The 26,684-nt window shown below is 38.1% G+C and overlaps 1 protein-coding gene and 1 long non-coding RNA gene across 4 annotated transcripts in view; one reads left to right on the forward strand and one right to left on the reverse strand.

The window, feature by feature from the left end:
• The window catches only part of STXBP5L (syntaxin binding protein 5L), a 210,132-nt gene extending 188,085 nt beyond the window's left edge, over positions 1–22,047 (reverse strand). For both annotated transcript variants that reach the window (XM_064465600.1, XM_064465593.1), the window contains exons 1-2: positions 20,911–22,047; positions 3,185–3,282 (exon numbers count right to left, since the gene is read on the reverse strand). In XM_064465600.1, the coding sequence (XP_064321670.1) occupies positions 3,185–3,282; positions 20,911–21,108 (296 nt within the window). In that variant the 5' untranslated portion in view covers positions 21,109–22,047. The remainder of the gene's footprint in view (positions 1–3,184; positions 3,283–20,910) is intronic.
• Positions 22,048–22,071: 24 nt separating this feature from the next.
• LOC135315735 (uncharacterized) overlaps positions 22,072–26,684 on the forward strand; it is a 50,903-nt gene continuing 46,290 nt past the window's right edge. The window contains exon 1 of one of the 2 annotated variants that reach the window (XR_010375225.1): positions 22,072–22,210. This is a non-coding gene — a long non-coding RNA (uncharacterized LOC135315735). The remainder of the gene's footprint in view (positions 22,211–26,684) is intronic. The other variant, XR_010375226.1, reaches the window with a different exon arrangement.

The following is a 26,684-nucleotide window of genomic DNA, read 5'->3' on the forward strand; positions in this document are numbered from 1 at the left end:
TAATAGGAAGATATTCGTTCATTGATGATTTGCAGCACACACTCATTCTGTGGGCAGGAGCATAGCTGTCCCTATGAGGATCCAGTACCCAGTAGTTATCAGTGTAGGTAAAACCTACATTGTTGTTTGAAGTTCCTCGAGAATCCCTCAGAGACTGCTAGGAGCAGTAGAGCATAGCAACAGCAATTCCCATTGCTATAGAAGCTATAGCAGTTGCATCTAAAGTAGCCTGAAAAGAAATCTAGGAGAAGACAAATTGACTGCTATACCAAAACGAACTTTCATTTATCTCTGTACTCCAATGACAACTTATGAATAATATACTCTATTTCAGACCAATTTAGCATAGTCAATTTCAGTACTGTTGCTGGATCATTTTAAATGATCACCTGAAGGTGTGATATTAAACATTCATTCGCAACACAGAGGTACGCACTTCATTTTCTTTAGAAGCGGTTTGCCTTTCAAGACCTGTTAACTTGTGACCAATAGAATTACCAATGCTTTGTGAATCTTTTAGAAAGACAAGGAAACAACAATGCCATTACATGACTTACGCTGGTCACTGGAAAACTTGTTCTACATCATTACATGAATACTAAACGTAAATTCTGTCTTGCTATGCCTTTGTGTTGCCCAGCACAGAGTCTGATCCAAGCTAGGCCCCCTTTTGGTGCTACCAGTAAACAAACAAATAATCTGGTGCATTTCTCTGCTGGTAGCCAAATAGTCTGTCCTTTCACTCCACCTACAGTACTGTTTAGAAGCACCAGCCAAAATCAATGTATGTGTGGAATGAATTCTCTTTCTGTTCCTTTACACATTCATGGCAAAATGAAATTGTGCAGCTCTGTTAAAAAGCATTTTTACAGGATACTGTGGAAGACATAAAGCCATTGAAATCTATACTCTTTCCAGTTTGCTTAAGAAAATTCCATTATGAATCATATTTTCAGATTTAATTCTAAATCTATTACATCTTGACTTGAATTTTATTGCCTGATTTCAACAATTACAAATGGTTACAGCAAGACTGGCTTAAATGAGTGGTGTTCTGTGTGTGGTCCCAGGCCCTCTTTCACTAATTACTGTTCAGCCTTGTGTACAAATGGGAAGTTAATAGCCCACAACCAGGCTTTTTACGTAGTATGTTCTGTGAACCTTTGACAGCCAAATGGAGAAGACTTAGTTAAAATGAATAAATAAATAATTCCTTTTATGCCACCCTCTGTCTTCAAAGTACAGCTTCCATTAACTCAGAGCTCAGTTAAGCAAACCAGGCTCTGTGTATCTAAGCTGAGAAGCATTTATGTTATGAGATGACATCTCTGTAAAAAAAAAAAATAATCCAATTCCCTGGTAATCTTGATGCTCTTGTTTGATTCAGATACTAGAAGTAGTAAAAAGTGTTCTGTGAATGAGGTAGGAGTTTGCTAGCAAAACTGGAGAAGAGATATTAAAGGGAAGCATGCTTTGAAAAACATTCTTCTCCCTTCTTCCTCTTCATAATCTGTTTCCACAGAAGATACATGGTGAGTTCTATATAAGGTATGGTGTATAGCTAATTTTCCACCTCGTGCTCCATTCCTGTGGCAGGGGACATGCAGGTTTAACTTAATTTTACACGAACCTGTATTAATTCAGGCTCTGTACCGGCATCCTCCTCAAAGGAGGGATTTATAAAGGTATAAGATGCCTAGCCAGCACTGCTCCTACAAAAGCCAGGTTGCTGAGATGGAAAGAAGAGGCGGGCTTGGGAGTCAACCTTCTGCAAGGTCTTCTTCCTACATCTACGTTTCCCATTAAGTTCCCAATACCCCCACTCACAGAAAATATCAATGAAGTTTCCAGAGACAAAGCTCCAGCTTTCTAACCTTGCATACCTCCCAAAAGAAGAAAGCCAGATTACTAGACTTGTGCATTCCCAGAACTGCACAAATTCAAGGGGGGTTTCCTCTTTGTAGTTGAACAGAATACATTCAGTCTACTTCATATAAGTAAATACTAAGAGTAGAACTATCAAAGCAAAGACTGTTACACAACTGGAGGTTTAGCTGAGTCTTGTGAGAAGTTCTGGACAGATAGAAAATGAGGCTTAGTAAAATGTAACTGTTCAGAACAAGAGCAGGCAAAAATGGAGAAGAAGTCTTAGTCATGTTCCATGAAGCACAGGCTGGTTCTCCAGGAGGATATTTTTCTTTACTTTGTAACCTGCCTTTGGGTTCATTAGGTTTATAGTTACCTTGGAAACAGTGGTAGCAAAAAAAAAACAAGAAAAAGATTAGACTGGTATTTTATACAGCACTGTCCCCTACTTTAAACCCAGAATTTATTTAACTACAAAAAGGTTGCAAAAAATATTGTTTTATTGCTTCCATATACTGTAACTTTTAAACCTTCCTTTAACAGTCTTCATTATTTTTTCCTTACTTTATATATATTTTCATCAAATTGGAATATATTTGAACCACGACAAACTAAGAAAATTATGCAGAGAAATATTTTGAAATACATCACATTTAAATATTCTCCTCAGATTTTTTTTTAAATCTCATTTTTCAAATTTTCATTACTTTTATATTAAAGTTATTCTGTGTAGACTTCTAACTTAAAAATCCTACTGTGTAAATATATACATTAAGTGCTGGCACTGATGTACCTTTATAATTAATGAACACTTTTAAAGTGTTTCATCATCTCCTCCAGGAAGAGATGAATTCTGCCCTACACTCACTTATTTCCCACCATTCACTTGGAAGAGTCTAAACAATATCTCATACACAGATATCTACAGTGAAGATGTCTACAGTTGGCTAGCTGCATTGCTGCAATTAATTTATTGCTAGCACAACATTCACAACTTGCACATTACCACTTTGTAGTCTACCTTTACATACTGAAAAATGTATACAATGTTAACATTCTGAAAAACAAAAATGAATTCTGCTTTATATTAACAAATATATGCCAAAACCATATGCCAAAAACGCAATAAAAATTTTTCTTTTTGGACAACTTAAAGACCTAAAGGTAATCCCTCAACAGCACATCCTTTTCCAGTCCATCTAAGTAAAGTAAAATCAAGTAGAATGTAACAACATACACTGTTACCTTACCTGAGCGCTTGTAGTAGATGATTCACAAATATATAGAAATGGCATAAATTCTGAATGAGAAAGGATACATTCGTATGGCTCCTGTTCTTGTTCCAATTGCCAGAATTTTCTGAACTGGGTCAAAAGCTAAGGCAGTGGGTAGATAAGGAAAACCATGGCGAACCGTCTGAAACAGAGCAAATGAGCAAAGTGAGTAAACTGTAACCACAGGTAACAGCAGGTATGTTTCATATTATGCACGTAGAAAGAAAATCTATATTTTGCTATATGTTGTAGTATTTGCAATACATTTCAAGAAAAGTATTTTAAAAGATGCAGTATTTTGAATACAGAGGTGAATTCTACTCATGCCAAATTCTAGATATGTTCTTTACTCAGTAAGATTTTAAATGGTTCTGTTGTAACAAAGCAGATTGCAAAGTATAAGCCAATATGCAACTGGTATATATTGCTTATATGGTATACTGAAAGATAACATCATATGCAAGGAAGCTGAACTGTAAAATGAGAAAAAAAAAAAAAAGGACATGTAATATGCTTTTAAAGCACTGTCACAAATAAGCCTAGCCTCAACAGAAAGAAATGGAACATGTCCAGGGGAAGAGATCCAATAAACCAATAAACCGAATTGAGTCTATGAGATAAAAATCCTTAATATCAAATTAAAAAAATACAAAGATGCCAGAGATGATGTTCTCAAAATGAGCAACTGAACCACTCAACCTTTCCTAATCTTTATTTATAATACTATGCTTTTAATTCTGATTTTTGCAGAGATACCTTGGGGAATAAGTGAACTGAGCATGACGCAACACATCCTTGAGTTTGAAGGCTGCCTCAAATAATATTTAAATTACCTTAACCTGGAGATTATGACAATATGACCTGCCTGATTCTTGTAAGGAAGAATTTTAACATAAGAAAAAGATTGAAAATAACTAGACTAGACTGTATAAATAAACATAAAAATGTACTATAATTCATTTCGGGGTGTGTGACCTCTTACCTAAAATTGGGTAACAAATAACATTTTTTTAGTATAACAGTATTATATAATATTGAACTCTAGGATTGACTCTTTTTTTAGTATATGGTTGGGAGTGGAGAGGAACTGCTTTGAATTGAATGAAATTTAAGTCTTTTATATTTTTTTCTTCCTTGACATTTTCTTGTCCATGAACAGCATCTGCTGAAGCATTCAGCAGACCCTATGGAACAAGTTCAACAAAAGGGATTCCTTAATTGCCAACCTGTTGAGTAAAAGGCAGCTGACGATTTCAACAGCTCTATCACTGCAACTCTTCCATTACAGCTGGAAACACTTGAACTGATATTCACAAGTAGTTTGGGAACAACCAAATGTATGTCTTTCAGCAAATAACCACTTCCTTAAAAAAAATATATCTTACTCATGTCATCTTAAATATTGCTGATAAAGGATGTCTTTTAAAAAATGACATTTAAGTATTAGTTTCTAGACTGCAGAAATCCAGAAACATATTCTACTTCAGTAAGTTGTAGAAAGTAACTCACTTTTTATGTTAATGTAGACATTTATCGAAGATCTCCACAACTCTGTTTCTGGGGGGGTTTTTTTTGTTTGGTTGGTTTTTTAACCTTCTGAACTTCTCAAGTGGTAGGATTACTCAAATATAAAACTTTTTTATTCCAACATCTAATTTGGAATGAGACTTAAATACTATAAAAATGGCTTTACCTCTCATGTCACAAAACAGTCAGAAATTATGAATTTTAGTATTTTCTAGTGCATTGAATGTTTGGCCTAACTGCATTACTAATTTTCCATTACATTTGAGCTTTCAGAATTCTTGTAAATAAATGTTCTTTCCTACCTAGAAAACCCCATATATTTCACAAATTATTATTTTACTATTAATTTTTAGAAATCCCCTCCATAATAAAGTTCGAATTTCTAGCTATCGAAGTCACAGTAAGTTTTTCTGATGTTTAGTTGTGACTGTAGCTTTCAGTACTACTTTTTAGATCTAAGAATGTAAAGATCAATATTTTTAAAGACTTGTTTGCATTCTTGCCTATCTGTTTAGCATCTGCTTTGTATTTTCAGTATTTCTGAAAGCTACAGTCAGACTTTTAATTTGGAAATTTTAATTGGGTCCTGTTATTGAGACAGAACTATGTTTTAGAAGCACAGTACATCTTTTCAGGGTCATAATTCAGCAAGAATTCTTAAACTCTAGGATTGACTCAAGTGTTATTTCTGTTTTGCAGCCATTTCCCAAATTTGAGTGTTTACACTACTTCCAATTGGGAAGCTCTTGTGTATGCAAAATTCTGCCATTTGTAGAATAAATAAAAAAAATTGTTGAAGTCTCAAGTAAAGTATGTATATTTATTAGGGCTCTTAAAAAAAAGAGCAAAACCAGTTTGGAAGGAGACCCAAGCTATACTGTATACAGTTAAGGCAGAAAAATATGTCTTTATGATTGAGATTTTGGCATGAATTAGAGCAGCCTCAGAAGTGATTCTGAAGATCAAATCTATTCAACAGAACAGGGACAAGCTGTAACAGTTCAGACCTCTAGACTCTCCTCATCAGTCTCGGTCCAACCATGCTTCTGTTTCCAAGGTCTGTGAGAAAAATCTATATGAAAAGCTAGCATTTGAAGTAGATTCTTCAATGCTGCATTGATAAAGCTAGTGTGAACATATGTGTAAGAATGAGTAATGACTCTAGAACTGTGCCTGGGGTTTCTTACAGCATCTACTAATAGAGGTGAAGAAGAGGGGAAGGCCACAAAATTAACTTGATTGTAGGGTGAGAAAAAAACGTACTTAAAACTTAATCTGAGTTGTGTCCAGTAGGAATAACGTAGATCAAAACTATCAACCGTGAGCAGAAAATACAAAACAAAGTAGATTTTTTTTTTCCAGAATGAAACTATCTCAATACCAGGCAGAAGTAGAAAAAAAAAGTACCCTAAAACTTCAGTCTGTGTTCAACAGAATATAGGACCTACCTACCCCAAACGCCCTAAAGAAGGAGGCAGGGGGAGAGAGAACGAGAGAGCAGACAGCAGATGGAGCCAGGACTGCTTTTCTCCACGTTATCCAGCTTTCTTTTATGTCTCCTTTTTTAGCATGCTGTCTCTAGAGGCAGTCTGTGCTCCCTAGGACATAGAGTTTATGTGCAATATTTGAAATAATTTATTTGAAAAAGACCAATTACAAATGCAGCTACAATTCCAGCATAAATCTTTGTTCAGCTTTGTTATTCTCGCTTAAATTATCTTTTAAATAATTTTAAGCAAATATTCTTATGGTGAATTGCAGGTATATATCATTAAAGTAATCTTTACACAACCAATTTACCTAAATTAATATAGGAAATTGATTATTTGGGCTTGCCAGCATTCTACCAATGAACATTTTAATATGCTGTACAGAACATAACAATCTCTTACTGTCTAAGATACCACGATACATTTCATTAGCTTAAAAAAAGAAAATCACACTAGTAATAATATGCAATATCCAGTATAATTGTTCACATGGTGTATAATGCAATTTTTCAGTATAAGAGCTTTTCTTAACTTTTGTTACATGGTAGTTTGTTAGACTGCAAAGACACCATTTTTTCAGTGATTTTTATACTCTCAAAATACTCCAGAAAATACACAACAAAATTTTAAACTGTGTCAATTAAGTAATACGGTTTATAGTCAAAACTGTTCCTGCTAATTTGCATAAAGATAAAATTGAAACTTTTCTACTAATATTTTGCAGATACCCTGTTTTGTGTAACACCTGACAACAAAACCAATTTACTTAGGTAAATAATTTTGAGAAAATGCCTATTTGTTAAAATTGAACTATGTAGTCTAAGCCTGTGACTCAGGATGTAGAATCTACTTCCAAATTGCAACCGACACGCCACATGCAAAAGTCTCATTGAAGCAAGTAATTTATTGGTTTACAGAGTAGAGGATGAAGTGTTGACTGAAACATATATAATTTCTTACTCAGCTATGTAGGAAATTTAAAAATGTCCATGATTACAGCTTTCACCAAGGTTGTAGTGGTAAAAATGGGTGCTTATAAAGATGAGCTGCCATGCATTATATTGCTATATGACCATGACATCCCTCATCTATAGGCTTCTGTGCCTGGAATCTCTGATCGTTAAGATTGCTTCCTCCTCAGGAAAGGTGGAAAGAGGACAAGATATCAGTAGGCTTCCAGCCTAAGAAAATTACACAGGAGGGATACACTTTTTTATTAGCTAAATTTTCATTTTTCAAATTAATATTTTTTGTAAAAAGCACAGCTTAGCTAAAACTTTCCAAAATTTCAGACCCACACCATGGATTCCATTTGGCTCTTACCCTTACATTAGGAGCCAGAGCTTCTGAGCATGTTCAAAGGATATTCTAAAAAATCCCCCTCCCCCTCCCTCCCTCCCCCCCTTAGGTACAGATACCCATGGACAGTTCTTTTACTGTGTGTAAAGCTGGAAACAGTCATATGGAAAAAGCCATCTACAAGAGGGACCCTGGAGCTACGGACTGGGAAGACTGATTTCCATCCCTGACAAGATGGTAAAATAAAGACTAACTGAACACATGGATAAAGATCATCTGCAGAACCCAGCAGGCTTTCTACAATGGGAAATCCTGTCTGACTAATTTTCTCTAATTCTATGAAGCTGTCAACATGCATATAAATAAAGGGGATATGAATATATGTAATTTTTCCAAAAGCCTTCCAATAATGTTCCACAATAATGTTATTAAAGAAACAAAATTGTCAGGGGACTGAAAAGAAGTTTTTTGTTTTGTGGACTGAAAGCTGATTAGATAACAGGGAAAAAAGGATAGGATTTAATGGATTTTTACCAGGGAGCAAACTCAGAAGTAGGGTACTCCATGGATGGGTGCTTGGACCAATTTTATTCATCGTCTTTAATGATCTATAAAAGGTAGTGAACACTGAAATCTCCTTTGGACAGTGAAAGTCAGTACCAATGGTGACCAATTCCTGAAAGACCTCATTAGCCTAAATAAGTGGGCAAGAAGGTGATAAATGAGCTTCAGTGTGGATAGGAGTAAGATAAGGCATCTAGATGGAGAAAAAGAATCTTAACCAGGCTTACACAATGCTGAATTTGGAACTAGCATTTACAACTCAGGAAAGTGATTTTGTGGGCATGGTTGGCATTCCTCTGAAGTCTTTGGTTTAAAGTGCAGCAGTAACCCAAAAAGCCAAGTAATGTTGGATATAATCAGGAAGAGCATAGAGAATAACACAGAGGGCATAATTTTGCTGCTATATAAAACATCTGTGAGCCCATTACTTGAATATTGTATGCAGCTCTAGTCTCCACAAGTGAAGATGTAGTCAAGTCAGAGCCAAGACAGGGAAGGCAACTCATGCTCAAGGTGATGGATACAAGCCTTATCAGGAAAGACTAAAAAGTGCTGCAACGTCAGTTTGGAGAGGAGAAGGCTGTGGGGGGATATGACTGAGATTTACAGACTCAAGAGAGTGGGTAAGCTAAACATGGAACTCTTTCTAAGTAAAACCACAGAGCCACTCAAAACAAGTAAAAGGTTAGTTTAAAATAGAAAAAAAAAAGAAAACATTTCTTCACACAACAGGTAATGAACTTCTGAAACCTGACACGATAGGAGGTCATGAAGGCTGACAGTATCAGCGAGTTCAAAAAGGCATTACAAATTCATGGACATTATTGATAAACGCATTCTAAAAGGACTGGCTAAAGACACACTCTCTGACATCTCCAATCCAGTGATGGTGGATGATGGGAGATTAGGAAGGGAATGGACTGCAGAAAGTCATCTAACTGCTCTGCCTAAATGACATATTCTATTGCCACTGTCAGAGACTGACTGCTGGGTGATAAGGACCATTGGTTTGTCTGAGCGGTGTATTTCTTACGAGCATATTATCTTCACCAGCAGCAGTGCATCCATGAGAGGGAGAAAAAGGAGATCAGTATTGGAGGAGAAAAACACATTAGAGAAAAAAACATGGAAAATGTGGATACACGAAGGAAAAAAGAAAAGTGTTACTGGAATATGGAATACAGAGGCAGGGAGAAGAGAGATGCACAGGAATCAATCAGATTAGTATAAAAGCTTCATAATATTTACATAGACAATTTTTGGCATAGAAGAATACTTTCAGCAATAGGCAAATTTGTTTTGTCTTTTAGTTTTTAAATTACAAAAGTTACTTTGTTATAAAAGGTCACTTAAGCTATGGTAGAATTTTGAGAAGATACTTGTCCTGGACATAAAGCAGACCTCAAACAGATACTGAAATTTTAACAGTTTAGTTTCACATATTTTATCCACTGATAATTGTATTTATATGAAAAAAAATCAGAGAGGTATGATGGACTATTTGAACTGAACTGACTTCTATATTTATACATTTTTGTACTATGAACATAGGAAACCTTTTTTCCTTTGAAAGCAGCTTACTGTACTTTAAAAAATGAAAGCATAAGGTTACAAAAAATCAGTATCAAGTCTATATTTTAGTATGTATTGTCTTCACTCTAGTATTTTTAAAAAGTCTATATGCAGACCACATGACTGTGTTTTTAAACCATGCTAGTTCTACCACACATTACATAATTTTTCTATTTCCTCATATTGCTTGGCCCTGAAAAAGAAAGTACATCCAAACGCATCTTCCAGACAATTAGTTTTAAAAATAACTAAAGAAGAAATCTTGCAGTTGTCACTAAAGTTCCTCTTTTCCTGACAAAAAAAAAATCTGCACAGAAACTTCAGAGGTGTGTTTTGCCACTGTGATTTTCAGTTCTGCAAACTGGATGTTAAAGACTATCACGTAAGGATGGTCCTATTCACATATGATTCATATTGATACAAATAGCCAAGTTAATTGAACCACAGGGAAAAATAAGGCCTTCTGAATTTCAAAAAGCATTCTCTTCATGCTTGTTCTTTGAAATATACTGTAGTGTACTAAAATACAAAATCAATACAATTCAGACAGAAAAATCCACAAATAAATAAAATGACATTGATGCCCATACTGCTTATTCCCAGTTCACAGCACAGGTGAGGTTGGAAGGGAACTCTGCAGACTGCCTAGTCCAACACCCCTGCTCAAAGCAGAGTGGCTAGATTTTAATCTTACTTGCTTGATCTATTTAAGACACTGTTGTGGCCAAGCAACTGCTTGACAACTACACCATCTTGCCACATCTACCACAGCATGGAGTTACATCATAGTAAGTTAATAAAACAAGTTCCAGGTATCCTGGATTCAGCTGGGATAGAGTTAATTATAATTTTCCTCCTCGTAGCTGGTATAGTGTTGTGTTTTGGATTTAGTATGAGAATAATGTTGATAACACACTGATGTTTTAGCTGTTGCTAAGTAGCGCTTATACTAGTCAAGGACTTCTCAGCCTTCCATGCTCAGCCATGTGCACAGGAAGCTGGGAGGGGTTACAGCCAGGACAGCTGACCCCAACTGGTCAAAGGGATATTCCATACCATATGACATCATGCTCAGTTTATAAGCTGAGGGGAGCTGGCATGGGGCAGCAATCACTGTTCAGGGTCAGGCTGGGCATTGGTCAGCAGGTGGCAAGCAATTGTATCATGCATCACTTGCTTTGTATATTATTATTATGGCTACTATTTTACTTTATTTTATTTCAATTATTAAACTGTTCTTATCTCAACCCACGAGTTTTCTCACATTTACTCTTCCGATTCTCTCCCCCATCCCACCAGGGTGGGTGGGAGGGAGTGAGGAAGCAGCTGTGCCCTGCTGAGTTGCTGGCTAGGGTTAAACCACAACAACAGGGTAATGCGTGAATATAATCATCTCAAGAGAGGTATTATCCCCTTTGGGGACATCCTAAGTTCAAGAGAAGACATCGTATGCAAAATGATTTCACCTCTTCCCTTTCCATTCTTTCCTAAAAGAACTCTACCAACTTAAAAAAAAAAAAAAAAAGACAAATCTACAAAAAGGGAGGAACATGGAGAATGCAATGAAGGAATTGCATCCTTTGTTCAGTAAATATGCTATAACAGACTTCTCCCTCTTGCCATTTAAACTGGTAAGAAGAAATAGGGCATCAACCTATAGAAAAATGCCACAGACTTTAATAAAACTGTATTTGGCCTTGGCTTTAATGTAAAAATATAAAAAACCCAACAAGTCTAAAACACTGATTTCAAAGCTCAGTTTGCCCTACCTACTCAAGTGAGACTTCTGTCCAAATGGAGAATCATTATAGTCAAAGTAATTCAAATAATAGTTCATATTGATTTTGTTGTTATTGCTGCATCATTTAACCATATTACTCTAGAACTTGAAATAGTTTAGTTCCGAATATCATCTGTCTGATAGAGATCTGTTTTATGGGTATTTACAAGAATTGTAAAATCATTCAACATATCATCTGATAGCCCTGAAAGTAAAATATTTTTGTCTTCACTATGACTGTGGATGCAGATAATAACATGACTTCATAACGTTAATGAGAAAGAAAAAAAAATCTGTTTTTATTAAAGTTACACCAGACCAGCATGGCAATAACTAATTAATTTTGCATGTCTTCCCATTTTCAGATTTTCTGGAACTTTTGTACTTTAGGCTGATTATGTCCTGTTCTTTTATGGCTGATTGTGGTTACTGTTCTGAAATAGATGTTTTGTTCGCTGCTTTCAGAATCTTTTAATTTCAAAAAAAAAAACAAAACACAAAACCAAACAGCCATCTTGAGAAATTAAAAAAAAATTTGCATGAAAATTCCAAGCTACTACAATAGAAGAAAATTTTGCTACTACGATAAAGTTCTTGAAGGTTTGGGGTTTTTTGGAAAAGCTATAGAAACACGGTGTTAAAACCCTATTTTGATATAGAGACAATCTATATTATTGTTGTATTCATGCGGAAATTTTTTCTTTTGCAACATAGTTTGGCATTCCCGTATACAAATACTATTGCCAGATTTCATTACTAGCATTTACAACATTGTTTACTCTTTGTTACTAAGTCATAATTAATCTTCTCCTACCTTCTTTCTGTATGCATATTGTATGCAACTTGAGGACTTTTTTCTTATGCTGCATTGAGAATTTAATCTGGAGATGTTGGCTAGCATCTCAACTCACATATGGTGAAGATATATTCCAAATGAAAGGGAAATATTTTGTGGCAGCTTTTTGCCCTCTGACAGCAGTGAGATTCAGATCTTGCACTTCAGTATCCCGCTCTGCATTGCCCATAATGCTACCAAGTGCGTAGCTCACAGACACAAATGAAGACACTCTATCCAAAGATCAGAAGGATCAGATCTCTGTTTACATAACTAAATGCCTGTTTTCCTGCCTTTACCTCATTCAGTGAGCATTTAAAGACATATGTAGGGACAAACAATGAATAAACTAGGGTTCTTTGGACCCAACACAATTAACTTTTATCCACAGCTACAATGGAATGTGTCTGTAATAGCAATGATGTTGGACAGGTCTAACTGAAAGCACATACCCATCCTTAAGGGATACAATAGATGGAATGGGATGAATGAAGGCAAGATGAGAATTCATTATTTATTTAGTATGACTTTTTGTGATGTCCAGTGGATAATGCAGAGATTCTCTCACAGGAACTGTTGCAAAGACGACACACATAATAGCATCCCCATCCTTCCCACATGTTGTGCACTGTTCAAATCAAATGTGATGGAGGACAGGAACAAAACAAGCAGACATTTCAAGAAAATAAAAAATGCCATAAACACTAGATTGCCACACATATAAATGTAACTAGTACTAGCTGAATAAGGGACCTGATTTCTGAGAGTTTGATCTCACAGCATTCTTAAATAGCAGATTTTTAAAATGAAATATAAGCAATTATTTTTCATTTATTAGATCCTAATTCTGAAAAAAAGACATGCTACCATATACACCTGTATCTGCACATACACCACTGAATTCACTAAGGCTACTTTTGAGTGCATGCATTCATCAACTCAAAGCCTTAAATATTAAGGGTCATTTTTCTTTTCTTCAGTACAGTATACAACTTAACTTCAAAGCAACCATAAAAAGCGTACTTCATCAGACTTTGACCCTAGCTACAGGCAACAGATTGTCTCTAGTATTTTTTACTATTCATAGTCTTTGCTGGTGATCTGTTAGGAATGGACACAGCACTGCACAAAGATAACATCTCATTACATTTGAGCATATTTACCAGCCATCTGTACCTAACAATATTGCTTTCTCTCTTCTCCACAGATGCACATTACTTATACTTCTAATCATAATCCTCTAACTTTCCCCTACAATGATCCTAACATACACTGTGACAAATTAATATATCCCTATAAGATGCTTTTAGAAACACTTTTTTCTTAGAATAGCCAATAGACCAGTACATTCATGTAGTTTAGGGTATATTAGTTCTCTACTGTTTATAAAGTGAACATACTAATACTGACTTCTCACAGAATTTTCCCACAAACCTCAAAAAGTGATCTGGGCATATACCATACACCAGGGAGCATCAGGTGTCTCAGAATAAGAGTCAGATATAAATGGAGATTCATCTAAACTAACCAAGTCAGAATGGGGTCTGTCTTAGATTTAGTCCACTTCCACTGAGGACAGCTGCATATTTTATACAATATATATATTTCTACTGGAAAAAAAAATCTCCCACCACTTCATATTTTTACCTGTGAACCTCCAAGTAATTTCTGTCAGTTCTTTAAAAAATTAAGTATGTCATTTTCTTTCAGAAATAAGTAGGGGAAAAAAGTTGCTTATAGAACCAATGTTTTACATGACAGCTCTCTGATTAGAACACTCCCTGAGATATGGCCCAACCAGGCTGAATTTCCTCCATCCTCCGAGAACAGATTCAAAATCGCTTTTCCCACTGCAATGGTGAGAAAATTTCTCATTAACTAACTGGTGGCCCACAGGTGAGGTACAGTATATCCAGCATGTCTAGTTCCCAGTAGTAGGGAATAATAGTTAAGAGGATAAACGTGATGGAACGCAAAATAAAGGAGAGACAACAGAAGAAAACTTGGGGATGGGAATTAACTTTGAGAAAAGCCCTGTGTCCCAGGTATAAACTCAGTACAGTTCTCACAGGGTGAGAGATGGCATCACCACACCAGATTGTAGGGGTCAGGCCTGTGCTATGTAAATGTGAAGTCACCAAGCTCCTCAATGTGTTCCATGGTTTTTTCACCATTTCCAGGATATCCAGGGATTTCCCATCATCAGCTCAGGGAAGGAAGACTAGAGTTCTGTTGTGATGGTCTGATCTCTGAACAAGTGCCTGTGAAAAAGTGACCCCTGAACAGAGAGAATATTAAGCTATCCTTAATATACACTTCCAGTGAGAAGCAACATCCTCTCTTTCTTGTGAGGAAAAAGTATGTCCTGAATTTCAATTCTTTATCCAAGGACTCCACATGATTGAAATTAATGAATCCTTAGATTAAAAAAACAACAACAAAAAATCCCACTTGAAATGGCACACAAAATTACAGTTTAACCTTTAGGTTGCCCTGTGTGGAGTCAGGAGTTGAACTCATTGATCCTCATGGGACCCTTCCAACTCAGGATATTCTATGAGTCTTATATTGCTAAAAATGCAAGGTCAACCACGAAAACCAGAAAAATTAGAACATACATAAACTATGATAATCTACACAACATGAATTTGTTCCCCTCTTGTAGTGATTAATTAAATTATCTTTTTCTGCCATAGAACTTTTGCCTTACTCCATGCATAGTACAGTCTGGTCTGTCCTATGGACAAAACAAAAGTAAACAATTAAAAAGCTACTGTCTGCCAAACTCGTCGTGGCACAAAATAGGAAGGAGCAAGGTACAATCCGGACAGAAAACTGCAGAAAGGGAATTCTATCAATGCCCTTATCACTTAGTTTTATAAATTATCAAACCAAGGACTGTGAATTAAGCTTTTCACATGTGGCTGCTAATCATGTTTCCATTTAGTGATTGACCAATTTAAGATAATGGAGGTTGATGATATTCATACATCTTAGGTACAATTCACAGGTCCGATGGGGAGTCATTATTCTACCTGTAGTCATTTGAGACAGAAAGAAAAATCAGAGCCGTTCTGACTTTCTAAGGTGAACATATAAATTGATGGTATGGATAACCAGCCTAAAGACTACTCTTTAGGTGTGCACAATACTTTCAACAGAATGTGAAAGTAATGGGAGGCATAATGGGAAGACATAAGTGGCATAAAAGTGTTAAATATGCTAAAAAAAAAACCAGATTCAAAGCAGGTCAAGCTGGAAACTCAAGACAGTGCACACTAAACAATCTGTCATTTGGGACTTTCTGTGCCTCAGTTCCTCATCTATACAGCAGGAATAATAATATCTCCATCTCACATAAATATTATGAAGGTCAATTCATTAATGTTTATAAAGCTTCCAAAACTACAGTGGTGAGCACTTCTATTCCAAAAGTCCATTGGGAGCTCAATATTCAGGTATGCTCTAAGTATGCAAAGAAATATTGAAGTGCTTTCCATTCAGCAACTGCTATTCGTTTCACTAAATTAGACCTATAGAAGAAATATGGGATCATGTAATTAAAGGTCATATGTGCAAGCAAACATAATTTAAGAAATTTGGAACTTTTGAGTGCTTTGTTTTGCAACCTTCAAAGTCTTAAATTGGCTTTGAAGCTTTAATTGCATGTGTTGGCCTTGAAGGGTCTGCATTAATCCATTTAGGATTAGTATTCGATTAACAAACAAACAGAGCAATGCAAAAAGGTAGGTATTTATAAGAAATAAAACGAGAGTCCAGTTATAGTACTATGGGTAGCTTAAAGTCTTCAAAGTTCTTAAAAAAAGAAGCTTTTAAAGTGTTATGCTCTTTACCACTGATGAGTCCTATTTCTAATTAATACAAACATTTTAAAAAGAAACATACCTTATGATCATCCCACATTTGATAAAATTACCATCATCTAACTATAGAAGTGCCATTTATAATGCTGTTGTTTTAAACAGAATAGAGTTTTGCATGTAACACTAGATCACAGGTCTGGTATATAGGAAAAACCCTTCACAACATTATCTCTTATTTGTCATTTAAGCATTGAACAAACTCTGAGCACTTGCAAGAGTTAATACTCACTTTAAAATGGGTTTTCTCTGAAATATAGCACCTCACACACTTTCTCCCCCCATCCCCAAATGACCTTACCAAGGAAACTCTACAGATCACCAAACAGCTCGAGCTAACTAAAACACTATGGACAGCTTATAACAAAGATGTTTGCATTTTTTTATTCTTCATAACAACAAATAGAAGTATGTGCTACTGCAGAATTGTTCTTAAACTGCTGTTCCAAAATTCACCTTCTCTCTATTATCATTGAAATGCTGTACTTGCAGTTAAAGTACCTACTTGACTGCTATCAGAGGGACTAAATGTTCATCTTCACAGGCTGACAAAATAAAGTATTACCATCTATAAACTCTGAGAATTAAAATTTAAGACCACCTTCTAGAAAATGTAGATAATTAAGGTATTTAAATTGGCTACTGATTGCATGCACCTTGAGGGCCTATTTTTGTCAAAGATAAGTAGGGTTAGGAAGGCACAACTGTAATCAGCCACGGGCTTCCATACCAATTTCAACAAAAACCTAAAACTATGCTGACCTCCATAGGTTTTGTATAAAGATTGGGTAATGTGCATACTGAAACTATGACTACACTATCAATATGAATAATACAGCAAGATTCAAAGGGATGTTTATTAAATAACAAGACTACCCAGTAATAACACTGAAGACTAGACTAGCTTTGGAGAGAATACGAATCTCATCCTTCAGGGTCTAAAGGAAGTCCATAACCATCAGCATTTGGCAAACAATTCTGTGAGAAGAAGATTAATTGTGCATTTCTTGAACCTCTTCTAGGGTACCCAGTTGCTGCCTACAGCTATAGAAAACATACTGGACTAGATTAATTGTATATATTATAAAGCACAACTGTTACTATGCTCTTAACTGAGGTCTTGATTTCAGACATTTTCTGCATGAAGTTGTCAACATCATGTTCTACAGATTTAACCCTATGATTGTTCTTCAAGAAAAGCTGAAGTAGTTCTCTATGGGAGACTTATTTTCATTGAGAATATCCACTCTATGTTCAAAAAGTGTACATATTCATTCTTATTCAGTTTTTTCCCAACTGCATCATCCCCTAACAATCAACCTTCTGCGAAAATAATAAAATCACTGTTTTCTCCTTTCATGTTCTTTCTGCTCAAAGTTCTACTCAAATAATTTACAACACCCTAACTGCAATCTTCTCACTTCCTATATTAATAGGAGATGTCTTCCCAGTGCTGTAGTTTAGTTTCTACTTGCTACAAACATAGGTAAGCCTTAAAAAATCCTTTCCAGGAAAAAAAAAAAAGATATATATACAGAGGAAAAATAGAAAGGAGCAAAATCGAGGAAACCAGGTCTGTACCTAGTTTTTGGCATGCTGCTGCTCTCACACACGTTCAATTAAAGTGAACTATAACCAATATTTTCACGATTTCCACTTGGATACCCAAACCCCAAGAGCAGCCCTAGATATAACATAAACTATACCTCAGCTTCATGTTGTCACAAAATACAGTTCTGACAAAATTTCACATTACTTAAATACTTTGAAGAGCATGCCACTGATTCATTAGTACAGCTACCAACATGTAAATTTATCATGCTTAAAAAAGGCTGTAGCTATTCCATATGTATTAGTTTCAAGAATATTTCATTTATAGTCTTTCAATACAGAAGATTATGTTAATGATTAAAATATAAATGTAAAGTAACTCATTGTGAACATCTCAGTGTAAAATGAAATATTCAATTTACTTCTATTAAGTTCTAATCTACATCTCAGAAAGACACTGTGGAAATAAGCATCCTAAAAATGTCACAAAATGGAGAGAGCACTTTCAGGTGTGTTACTAATGAAATCAGGCACATTACCAACAAAAACAGTGTTCTCATGAGGATGGGGTCTGTGTTATTAGTCAAGCAGACCTCCCACAGACTTCAGAAAGACAAATTATTTAAATAAAAACTGCAGGGTAAGGCCCTTTAATTCTTAAGTATGAGTCAGCTTTTATGTTTCATATCTAAATTAAGATTTTAGAACCAGCAAAGAAAGGAAAACCAGTTTGGGGTGCAAGTTAGACTGTGAGCCCATCTGCTTTGATCCTGCAGATCATAACAAACCAACTAAAACTGCCAGTAGCTTTACTCAGTTCTGTGTGCAGCAGGATCACAGATTATGAATCCTTAAATATGCAGCCTATATAATTTATGTAACTTCACATGAAAATACACAAATAAAATACCAGAAGCTTTACACAACAAAAGCTCGGGGAAGACAAGGCACAATATGTGTCTTGCTGTATTTTCAAACTAATCCCAATTGACTGAGGTATAAATTATGGCTCAGATTCTGCACCCTGAAGCATGCGGGATCAAAGCTGCGCCTGCGTCAAGTCCCACTGCCTTTGGTACACTTGCAGAGTACATAACGCAGGATTGGGGCCTGTGGGGTTTTGTCAGTTCTCTCAAACATGCTTGTAATGTTACTAAGCCGTAATATAGCTGATTAAGTAGAGCCTGTTGAATAAAATTGCAGAATTTTATGAACAGAAAATCACTGAGTATTTTGGAAGTTTGCTTTTAGCATACTTTTGTATCTTGAGAAGAGGAAGCTGGTATGTTATATACTATAGAGAAGACTTCTGCAGTACCATGCATTCATAAGCAAGTGCTGATGCAAGCAACCAAAAGCCTTCCTGTACAAATATTTACTTTGCTGAGAATGTTTTAACCCGAGAGCTAAGACAGGCAAATATTGCCTACTGAAATCTTCTCAAAATGACATATTCCCTGGGTACCAACTAGATCTATTTCCAAGGAGATCTATCAGAACACTTTACCGTCTTCCAAGTAATATCAAGCCAAGGAAGGGAAATAACAAGAGATTGGACAGAAAATTAATTTCATCTTATGTTGACTATTTTTGCAAATATACCACAAAAAATAAAAATATATCATACTAAATACAAATCTCTGGCCCTATCAAATGACTTAATCATGAAGAACCATGTTGAGTTTTAGCCTTACTGACAAGTCTCAGAATGTCAGACCTTCTATTGATATTTTAATGTATCTTGAGTATTTGCATTATCTTTTTACTGAAGTGACAAAAATGGGATATTGCTGTCCTGAATGCCTGGAGTTTCACAAAATGCTAAATTACTGTGTACACATAAGCAAAAGGAGTCAAATTCAACCCCAAGAAACAGGTATGATTCTAATGCACTGATCACTGACACTATATTAAACTACAGCATAATTTGACTCAAATGGCCTGAACCTGCTTTGGTTCAGGATGGCAAAAAGCTATAAAATAAATTAGAATTACATAGAACCTATTCCAAAGATCTCTGACTCTTTAAGTCATGGGGGCTCATCCTTCTTCCTCTGAATTCTGTAAGACTTAACACTAGCTGTAGCTGAAAACCAAATAGAATTAGAATCGTGATATCAAAGACCAGGAAACTGTGTGTTTCACAAGGACCAGATCTGCACACAAACTGTCTATAGGCTTGTCCTGTTTTTTATATTTCTTCCTTCCTCCCAAAACAAAAAAAAGAAATGAGAATGTGCTGGAGTTAGCCATAACCTAAATTTCAAATCAACTGGCATCTGGTTAATAAGATCTGGTTAATAAAAGGAAAGTATACTTAATAGGTGAAGTTCATTTGCACTTAATAATGTAAAATGCACTAATTAAAATTCTGGGTTTGCAGGTCCTAAGCAAAACAAATAAGCAAACAAAACTTCTAATAAAGCCAAAAGAATTAATGTCAAAGTTAACACCGGAGAATCACAATGTAATCTCTCCTTTAATTTTTGGTCTTCATTGCAAAAGTATGATTTTCTTATTCCAGGGTTAGTCAGAAGTACCAAATAGTTTGTACTGATTTTTTACTTGTGTATTTAAGAACACCACCGAAAGCTCCATTGCAGAAAACAGGTACAAAATATAAAACACACAGGGATATCTTATGCTTTCTACTCAAAGAAAACCCCCACTTAAGGGCCTAACCAACACATAAAGACCAATGCCAAACAAATTTGGCAACTTCTGGTATTTATGCTGTCCCACTAATTTTATTGTCATTATAATCATGATCTTCAGGACTACTGCTGAAAAAAACAGCCTGAATTTATATGCAATCCCTCACAGATAACTGAAGTGCTAGGTTCAGTAATCACTGCATTACCTTTTATGTCTAGCTTGTGCCTTTTTCTTAAAAAAGGGAAGGAAAGGAAGAGAGGACAAGAAGAGTGAGGAGAAGTAGATGTATACAATTTTGAATTTCTGATGACTTCTAAATGTAATCTGTACTAGCACCAACTCATTTGCTTTCCTGCCCACAATCTTGTTACTAGTTTGGGATCCAAGCGTCAACTTCTGATTTGACCCTGAAAGCTGAAATCAAAATTTTTATTAATTCACTGACCACCCCAACTGTGCAGCAGTAAGAAAAAAAGCATCAACGAGATCCCTGTCTTTTCATTCCGAAGTCCTTATACAACCACTGCAGTTCTCAAGTAAAAGGCTTACTGGCATCATTATTTCTGCCCCCCCAGCTTTTATTATTTCCCTAGTAAAAAAAAATTACAGCCCTTACCTTGCAAATTTGAAAATAATCTGAAGTGAGCGTCTCCTGGATCTCGTCTCTGGGAGTCCCTGCAGCACCTGCAGTCCCTCCCGGGTGCACGGAGCCACCACCAGCCCCACTTCCACCACCACTGCCACCACCACTGCTTCCACCAGGGGATGAGGCAGTTAAACCATCCAAAACTTTGCGAAAATTAAATTTCTTCATTTTGGAAGAATCTTTCGGAAGATTTGGGGGGGGAGAAAGGATGTGTCGTAACACATTCAGCTACATGTAGCAAAAGAAAAAGTCTTTAATGGTCCTCTGAGTGAGGCAGCACTTTAGTCCCTTGTACCAAACAGAATGTCAATATTAGGTGTAATTGACTGAAAAATACAAAGGCTTCATTTTGTCAGACGTCAAAGCTACCTGGAAAGATCCTTTAAAAAAAACCAACAAACCCAAGAAATTCCACAAGCAGCAAAACTAAGATTTACGTTCAAACAAGGAACAATGGAACAACCGCCTTCGGGTTCTCTCACAAAATCCACATTTAGCAGTGGTTAAAACCGAAGAGTAAATAAAAAATTCAAGCCGGCATCCAAAACGGTAGGCTCCATCTCTCTATCTTTTCTGCCTAAGATTTGCCTTCGGTACTGGATTATTTTAAGAGAACTACAAAATATTTAATTCCCTCTTCCCCTCACACCCCTTTCAGTCAGGGGTATCTCTGTCCCCGCGGTTTCGGGGCTGCGGGTTCCCTCTCCCCACAGCCGCGGATCCCGCTACCTGGTTTCCTGCCGACCCCGGCAAGCGCCGGCAACCGCTGCTGCCCTTGATCCTCCTCTCCCCCTCGGGCTCCCGGCCGGAAGGTGCGAGGCCGCCCCACGGCGGAGTGGGAGCCCCTCACTTTCCGTGAGGACCGAGCGACGGTAACGAGCGACCCCCTCAGCCCGCCCGCCCTGCCGGCCGTCCCGGGCTGACCACCTGTCCCGCCCCGTCCCTGGGGTGACGGACCCCCTCAGCCCTCTCCCGAACCGGTCACCGAGCCTGTGCCGTCGCCGTACCCCCGGGGCCGCCCCGGGGTGGGGGAAACACACCGGGCTCCCTCAGCGCCGGGGGTAACCGGGGCGACGCGCCTGGCGCGGCCACTTGCTCTGAGGCGACGGTTCCTAACGCTCCCCGAGTACGCCTGTGAGGGCGCGCGGAGGGGCGGGGCGGGAGAGTAGCGGGGCAGGGGAGCGGAGGGCAGCAGCGGCGGCGGCAGCGGCGGTCCCGGCCAGCTGCGGCGACTACCACCCGACCCGCGCGCTCGCAGCCGTTCTCCGAGGTACTGAAACCTCCGCCAGCGGCGGCGGCGGCGGCGGCGGCTCCTCCTCCTCCTCCTCCTCCCCCACGCACGCCCGCCCGGCCCCGCCCCGCCCCGCCCCGCCCGCCACTGGGCGCCTGTACCCCTTCACCTCCCTCGGCGCGCGCGGCCAGCCCCACTAGGGGGAAGAGCGGCCCAAGGGTTGGTGATTGACAGCAGCTGTTGCTTCCGATTGGCTGCCGAGGGCAAGTTGGGTGGATGTGAATGGCGGAAAGGGGAGGAGGAGGGCGGGGACTGCTCTCAACCGTGGGCTCCAGGCGGAGCCTCAGGCCGACACTTGCTACAGTAGGGACAGCATGGCTGACCGCCGCGGTGGTCCGCGGCGTCTGACTGCAAGGCTGCAAAGATGGTCACGCGCTCTCACCAATCGAAAAAGCTGTACCGCGAGTTTCCCTCCCCTATCCCCGGAGCTGTGAGGCGCGACGCCCCGCCCCTCCAGCCCAGCCAGCAGTGTGGGGCGGGGGCGGGGCCAGGCTCGGGGCGGGGCACCAGCGGGCAGCGCGGGGCGGGACCATCCCCCGACGGCCACGCCCCAATGCGGCGAGAGCGGGAGCAGGAGCGGCCGGCGGGGCGAAGGCCTGAGGGGGAGTGGGGCTGGGAGGGTCTGACCCCGCCGAGGTTCTTGTGTCGGGGGGAGGGCTGAAGTTGGTTTCTCAGCTTCAGGCTAAACAAACCCAAAATGTCAGGGGAAGTAACGGTCCGGGCGGTGACTGAACGAGGGGGAGCCTCCATCTCCTGCCAGGGTGCAGAGCGGTCTGAGCGGGTTCACGTCTAGCCCGTGTACTTGATACTGCCTGGCACCTCGGAGACAAATCCGCTTTTAATTCCCGAGAAGATTAAAATAACCCACGGTTTCCCTTCCCTTCAGTGACTGTGCGAGGCTTGCTCTTAAGTCGTGGGCAGCATGCGATGCGGGATGGTGTCTCTGGCCTCTGAAGTGCGATGCGGCACGAGAAGCATTATACTGAGCACAAGACTCTATAAAAATGTTATTCAGGTCAGAAACAAATGAGGTAGCTATTAAAAGCGACTTGTGGCGCAGCACTGTCAGTCTAGTTGGAAGCTTGAAACTGAATAAAACAGTGTAAGGAACAAACTTGTTCTGTATGGTACTAAATATGTAGCACCTCTTCTTGTGTAATAAAATCATAGAAGCGATGCACAATGGTCACCTTATTTTACAGCTTCTTCAGGAACACTTGCTATAGTTCTGATGCTCACTCTAATACCTGATGCTTTTTTTGTAAATACTACAGTTCCCTGAAGCAAAGTAATACGTGTTTATTTTAGCTTCTTACACTGAGCTCCCTACATTTTTTTTTTTTTACTTTGGCTCATCCCTATGTGTTCACAGATACTCCCCATCTGAACGATAAAAAGATTTCAGTGAAGTTCAAAGAATAACTGTAGCCTCACTTATGCCCTCATGAAAAAATAAAGGATACATTACTGATGAAACTGGAAAGGTTGATAGGTTTCTGTAGCCAAAAAAAAAAAAAGGAACAGAACTTTGTATGAGAAACAAAATATATGAGGACTATGGCTAGGAGACAAAAATTAAAAAGAGGGTGGAACTGAGTAAGCAAATCTGTAAAGATGCAAGTGCAGGGTTTTGGAGGATAAGGAAAAGTCAAAACTCAGTTGAAGCTATTTGAAGAATGCCATGTCCTACTGGTATTATGTTCACCACAGGCAATGCAAGTGAAAAGAAAAAGAAAGCTAACAAAACCCAAAAGAAAGATAACAACATGAATTGGAAAAAAGGAAAGGGAAAGATAAGGTTAAAAATGAAATAATTAGGATGAAGAAGATGTCATGAACAGACTTGCAAAAAAGAATAGACTGGGAGTCAGGGTGCTAGAGGAAGAAAATCTGATAACGTAATAGTCCCACAGTTCTAGGGAGGGCAGAGATAAGATGATTAGTTTTAAGTGAAGAAAAGGAAGGACCAAAATTAGAATGATAAAAAGGCTTTGGAAGGGGAATAAGATGCATACAGTTTTGGAATATCAACAACATTTGTCTTTCAGAGAATCAGTATGAAGAGCTGGGTACTGGGGATTAGATACTACCTCAGAGTATCCAAAAGGGCAAGGATCCTCACATTGCCAGTGTGCTGTTAGGAAAACAGACTTGTAGAAAACAAGCCCGAAAACTGGATACTGCCCAACAAAACATTGAGCAGTTCTGTTTAAAAGCACCAACTGAGAAAAAGACTTTGATTCACTACTTGTGAATGTAAGGCATGTAGTCCCTTTTGAAAATTTTGCTGTAACCTGGACACAAATCCAGAAGCAGAGACAGCAATGGAAATGAGAGTTGTGAGGTGGTGCAGAGGGAGACAGGACAGTGCAGGGCATAGGAAAACTCAGTAACAGTGATGGCATGTACAGAAAGAAGTCCCACTGAATGACCTAGCTGTTGAGTTTTGATTTTAAAAAAAAGGGGGGGGGCGGAAGGAACGAAAAAAAGGAACGATTTGGTTTTGAGACAGAAAAAGACATTTGCTTTTTGTTTAGTGGGGAAAAAAATGGTAGAAAGGTGGGGCATTCAGTTGCTGGTTTGCACTATGTTTAGATGGTACTGATGTTTAGCAGGACACGTCTGAGGCTGCGTAGTTTTGACACCAAGAGCTTTAATGATAGCTTGTAAAATGATAACATGGAAAGATTTTAGATGTTAAATTGATATATAGCAGATTAAATAAGGCATCCCAATGCATTGTGGGATATAAGTATCTGAATCTGTATTTTCGATAGTAAGGGGAGAGAATATATTCTTCAGTGTTTTCTTCTGGATAGCATCTTTTACATATATCAGTCATCTTGTTCTGCAAGGTCAAACAGAAGCCAAATGTTAAAAGGATAACTGTTTGCCAGCAAGATCTTCCTGAGAAAGAGAGCATCTTTAACAGTCTACACGATCAAAATTAGTGTGAACTCTCATTTTGATTTTTGTTTAGGGAAGGTTGTAACTACATGTAGTAATATTAAAAAGATTAATTAGAATCAAACCTGTCAAAGGAGACTAATACTAATTCAGCTGACCAAGAAAATGGAGAATCAGGAAAGATGTTCTTAGGTCAGCTGACCAGAAAGTGATAGTAGTAGAGATTGTATATATGTTGTCTATGATCATTAATGTTCTGGTCAATTCTCTTTTGGGTATTTTTGCTTACTTCTTCCAGCTTTCTTGTTTTCCTTTTCAACAGCAAACTCTGCTTCAGCCAATGGACTGGAGTTTCCTGACTTCGTAAAGCTGCACACGTATTTTAATCTCAGGCTTATATTGGTGCTAGTTTAAATAAAGACATGTACAAGTATAGAGTAAGGCTTCTTTGCCTTTTAAAGATCGTTCATAGGTGGCTCCTGATTTCACAGTTTACACTTTTTAAATGACTCACCTTTTGATAATACATGAATTAGTAGTTAAAATCAATACATGAATTAGTAGTTAAAATCAATGACCCTTGAGAGAAATCATTGTATGCCCATCAGCAGCTGACTAGACCACAGTCTTGCAACTCTACCCTGCAAGAGAACCACTGTGCTTATGCAGAACTGAAGAGAAAGGATGTAATCAAATGCCAGAAACACATGCCAATACAGGCAAAACTGTGACTTTCCATAGATGCCCCTGCCTCATTAGACTTCAGGACATTTGCCAACATCATCCATGTTTCTGTGTAATTCCAGAACGTCAAATGGCAGCAAGTGTAGTGTTCCTGCCCGCAGAGCCCCAGTAAAAATATCCCCAGTCAGTGCTGAGTATCTGGTTAGAACAGCTTGCTGAACTCTATCAATTAGCCAGATCTTAATCTATTTAATGTGTTTTATTAAGGCTATATAATGCTAATATTTTAATCAAAATGCCAAGCAGTACTAAATCGAAGTCATTAGGAAGGTCCAAGCCTATCACATCCATGTGGTTACCTTGATCAAACAAACCTGTAATCTCATCAAAAAGTGAAGTCAGGCCTGCTTGTCAAGACTTGTTTCCGTAAAGCCATGTGAACTCGCATTCATTATATTCCCACCCTTTAACTCCTTCTTGGCTGAATCACACATAGCATGATGGTTTTGTCTAGGATTACTGAGGCTGCCAGCTCTATTATTACCTGGGTCATTCTGCTTGATTCTTGAAATAACATGAGATTTCCTTTGGCCCTTTGTAGCTGTACAGAGAGCTGTTAAAAATTAACATCAGAAGGCTAGAAGTGTCCTGCTATTTTAGGATCTTTGGATACTCAGGTGCCACGAAGATTGCTGATTGAAAAACAGCAGTGCCATTTTCAGCCTCCATAGGTGTCAATGGATAGAAAAATAATTCATCATTCTCATGTAATATTAATACGTTATCCTTTTTTTTTACCTCACAAGTACACCATAGAAATATTTACCACAAAAATTAGATCTTTTATGTATGCTCAGAGACC

The sequence above is a fragment of the Phalacrocorax carbo genome, chromosome 1 (genome assembly GCF_963921805.1).
Source record: "Phalacrocorax carbo chromosome 1, bPhaCar2.1, whole genome shotgun sequence".
NCBI lineage: Eukaryota > Metazoa > Chordata > Aves > Suliformes > Phalacrocoracidae > Phalacrocorax > Phalacrocorax carbo.